The 4407-nt window shown below is 41.9% G+C and overlaps 1 protein-coding gene across 1 annotated transcript; it reads right to left on the reverse strand.

Moving 5' to 3' along the window:
- Window positions 1-1737: 1737 nt before the first annotated feature.
- LOC126779794 (uncharacterized) lies at window positions 1738-2400 on the reverse strand. Its single transcript, XM_050503930.1, has one exon. It carries the CDS (start codon window positions 2398-2400, stop codon window positions 1738-1740), a length of 663 nt encoding a protein of 220 aa, XP_050359887.1.
- Between the last annotated feature and the right edge of the window lie 2007 nt (window positions 2401-4407).

Consider the following 4407-nt stretch of genomic DNA (forward strand, 5'->3'; position numbering starts at 1 on the left):
TCAGGGCTATAGAAAAAGACTTAGGATACCTAAAATCTGAGCCCCCCCCCACACGTATGGGAACTAGTAATAAATAAACATACTTACAACGAGCATGGCGTAGTGCGGGGAGTAACCCGTGAGCCCGTGGAGCGTGGTACGTTGGTACTTGCTGTGGCCCGCCAGGTCCAGGAAAGACACCAGCTTGGCGCTCCTCTCTCCGATGCGCTCCGCTGTTATCAGCTCGGAACAACCGTAGTTGACGACATTACCCTGATTATATGAATGTAATACATTATATGACTTTCATTTTAGGTATAAGTAATACCGGGTAGTGTTGCATGTCGATAGTCCATTATCGATAAAATCGATAGTTTTGGACTATCGATAATCAATGATTTTTCGATAGTATTGACGTTTTGCCTTAAATGTCTTGTGGATGATGTAATGAAAGGCAATTGAGTATGGATATATGTATTGTAATATAATTTACAATATTTAATTGTTACGACGATATTACAGTGCGATGTTAGAATGGCGACTGGCGACAGAACATATAATAATGTATTAATTGACAATGGAGCATATCGAATATCGACTTGTTTCTAGGTGCCATTATGGACAGTGATTTTTGCTTACATTAATAAAAGTTAATACGTAGGCACAACACTTCCCTTCCTTTAAAAAAATAAAATAATAATAATAACATATTATGACATATTATTATAAAAGTAAACAAATTAATAAAATATAATGCAAAATTTAATTACCTACTACACTTATATAAAACAAAAATATTTTTCAATCGTCAAAAATAAAATTTGTAAATTTTAATGTATATCGTGTAAACAAGAAATACAATGTCCTATAATTTAAATATAATAAACCCTTAAAAATATAAAAAAAAAAAAAAAAAATTATATATAAATGGGTATATTCTTAAATTTAAAGATACAATACACGACACAATATACCTACGATTACAACAGTTATATTGTAACTTCACTATTTTTAGCACATTTATTTATTCATATTTATTAATTGCACAACACGAGTTCACTTTTTACGCCACGGAGTATGTTGGCACTGAGTGAGGTGGATGAGGCGGGTCGCGATCTCTACGGCTAGCGCGCAACCCCTTGATTTCTCTTCTCAGGTACTTAGTGTACTTTTGTTTGCAGTATCTCCAACATATTAAACAGGTGACAGTGATGACAGCCGTGATGATTAGCATGACTATAAGGTTTAATTTATCATGCGTAATCTCATGCAGTAGGCTTGTGTTCGCCTGATTTGCCTGCCCGTTTTGGGCAATGATAATTTCTTCTTTGCTTTGTGGTTTTCTTAATTTTAAATTTAACTCTAAGCGCTTAGTTCCATATGTTCGTATTTCACTCCCATTCGCGGCATAAAGTCTATAACTGTCACTATCACTGTGTCTGTAGGGTTTTTTAACGGCTGGCAAAACAGAAACGTTGGCTCCCGTGTCCACCAAAAAACGTAGACCACTGTTTAAGTCAGTCACGCAAAGGCGGTGGCATGGTAAAAGGGTGCAGACATCCGCCACTGACTGCACCTTATTTAGTTTTCCTTGTTCTGGGTATTTTGTTTATTCCATGCGCACGGCTCTGTACATTTGTTAGCTCTATGGCGAAATCGCGCATGATAGTAGCAAAGATCATCGGCGCTCCGTGACTTACGTCGTATCATATTACGGCCACGGGATTTTGATCGGTAGCGATTATGAGCATTATAATTTCATTTTTTGTGTTGAAATCTTTGAATGTTCTGCAATTCCATCACTTGTAAAGATAACTGAGCCACCTGTGCTTGCAACACGGAAAGGTTATCAGCTGACGTCGACGGTTTCCTACTAACCTCCGCTATTTGAATAGGCCTTGTATTTTCCATAATTTTGTCTGCAATAGTAGCCAAATTTTCCAAATCTTTTACATCAGTGACGGCAAGGACGGAGCGTACTGCGGCTGGCAAATGACATTGCCACATGATACTCAGCGTTTCGTCGGGAATTTTCCTCCTGGCTAAATCTCGCATGCGTCTCAAAAGTTGAGATAGTTTCTCATCGCCAAGGTCGATTTCACTCAAAAGTTTTTGGAGTTGACGATTTTCTGATTCTTCGTACACTGCTAATAATCTCGATTTTAGGGTGTCATATTTCTTCGTTTGGGGTTGCTGAAGTAAAATGTTTCTGACTTGTTGTATTACGTCTTTTCCCAGCTTCGTGACGACTAAGTTGAACTTCGCTTCGTCGCTTAGTTTTTGAGGTGTTAATATGGCTTCACATTGCACAAACCATAAGCGAGCTTGATCGCACCAAAACTCAGGGATTCTTGATGACACTGTGACTGTTGCTAACTCGGATGCTGTGCTGGCTGATGGTGTTCTATTTTCACTAGTCATTTTATAATCACTTATAATTTCGTATAAACTGACTGAATCACGTCGGGGTCACCAATTTGCCTTAAATGTCTTGTGAATGATGTAATGAAAGGCAATTGAGTATAGATATATGTATTGTAATATAATTTACAATATTTAATTGTTACGACGATATTACAGTGCGATGTTAGAATGGCGACTGGCGACAGAACATATAATAATGTATTAATTGACAATGGAGCATATCGAATATCGACTTGTTTCTAGGTGCCATTATGGACAGTGATTTTTGCTTACATTAATAAAAGTTAATACGTAGGCACAACGTATCGATTTTTTGACGAGCCGGTAGGCGTGGTTGGTAGTTACTTGCCTTTCATGGCAAAGGTCGTGGGTTCGATTCCCACCCAGGACAGACATTTGTGTGCATGAACATGTCTGTTTGTCCTGAGTCTGGGTGTAATTATTTATATAAGTAGTAAGTTGAATGTGCCGATGCTGTATCATCTAAGCAGGCGGCATATCGCAAGTGGATCAACGGCTGTATTAGCGGGGCATCTAACATTGACTCACTGAAAGCAAACTATAATAAAAATTCCAAGTCCTGTAGAAAGGCATACACGAGAGCGGATGCACAGCGCATTGTACAGATTGGTCATGACCTTGTTTCGCATCCTAGGGGCTCCCGTAGCTTCTGGCGTCTGACCAAGTCTGTGCAAAACAATTTCTGCCAACCTTCGCTGCCACCGCTCAGAAATCCGGACGGATCGCTAGCTCACAGTCCGCAAGAGCAAGCTGATCTCCTGGCTAAACTCTTTGCCGACAATTCCGTCATCGATGATTTTAGTGCACTGCCACCTACAATACCTGCATGTGGCCATACGATGCCTGACATTAAAATCAGGCAACGTGATGTGCGTGCGGAGCTGCAATCACTTGATGTACGGAAAGCTAGCGGTCCCGATGGAATACCAGCCATAGTACTGAAGAAGTGCGCAGCGGAGCTGTCTCCTGTGTTAACGCGCCTGTTCCAACTTTCTCTCTCTTCGGGAAGTGTGCCGGAGGCTTGAAGAAGAGCTAATGTGCAAGCGGTTCCCAAAAAAGGGGATCGGTCTGACCCGGCAAATTATCGGCCAATAGCTATCACCTCAGTACTTTGTAAGGTGATGGAACGGATTTTAAACAACCAACTGATCCATTACCCAGAAGATCACTGTCTGATTAATGATCGTCAGTACGGGTTTCGATCAAAACGGTCCACAGGTGATCTTCTAGCGTACGTAACACACCTCTGGGGTGAAGCTATCGACAAGCATGGCGAATCGTTGGCTGTCAGCCTCGATATCTCCAAGGCTTTCGACAGGGTCTGGCACAGAAGTCTTCTCTCCAAGCTACCGGCATATGGTCTGCCTGCTCAGCTATGCACCTGGATTGCCAGCTTCCTACACAAGCGTAGCCTTCGTGTTTTAGTAGATGGTTGCGCTTCACAATTCTATGTAGTGAATGTTGGGGTCCCCCAGGGATCTGTGCTATCTCCCACACTCTTTCTTTTGCATATCAATGATATGCTCTCCTTTGGGAACATACATTGCTATGCAGATGATAGTACAGTGCATGGTGGATACCACGGACGCACAGTGGCTGGGCGGGCGGAAACTGAGGAGAGGCGGGAGAATCTTGTCATTGAACTCGATAGGACGTTAGAGCTCATCGCCAAATGGGGCTCTGATAATCTTGTTGAGTTTAATGCCAAGAAAACACAGGTATGCGCTCTCACGGCGAAAAGTCAACATTTTCCGCTCTTCCCTCCTTCTGTGGTACTCCGCTGGTGATGCAAAGCAAAATCGCCATGCTGGGGATTGACGTTCGCTGCGACCTTAGTCCAAGGGATTACATCGAGGCTGTTATAAAAACAGCTTCACGGAAACTCGGAGTTCTGAACAAGGTGCGGCGCTTTTTCACGCCACAACAACTGTGCCTGCTGTACAAAACACAGGTACGGTCTTGCGTGGAATATTGCTCGCACCT

This window comes from Nymphalis io, chromosome 29 (genome assembly GCF_905147045.1).
Source record: "Nymphalis io chromosome 29, ilAglIoxx1.1, whole genome shotgun sequence".
Taxonomy (NCBI): domain Eukaryota; kingdom Metazoa; phylum Arthropoda; class Insecta; order Lepidoptera; family Nymphalidae; genus Nymphalis; species Nymphalis io.

Bases quoted from the DNA above. Each gene is read 5' to 3' on its own strand.
- LOC126779794 (XM_050503930.1), bottom strand. From the start codon at position 2,400: ATGACTAGTGAAAATAGAACACCATCAGCCAGCACAGCATCCGAGTTA.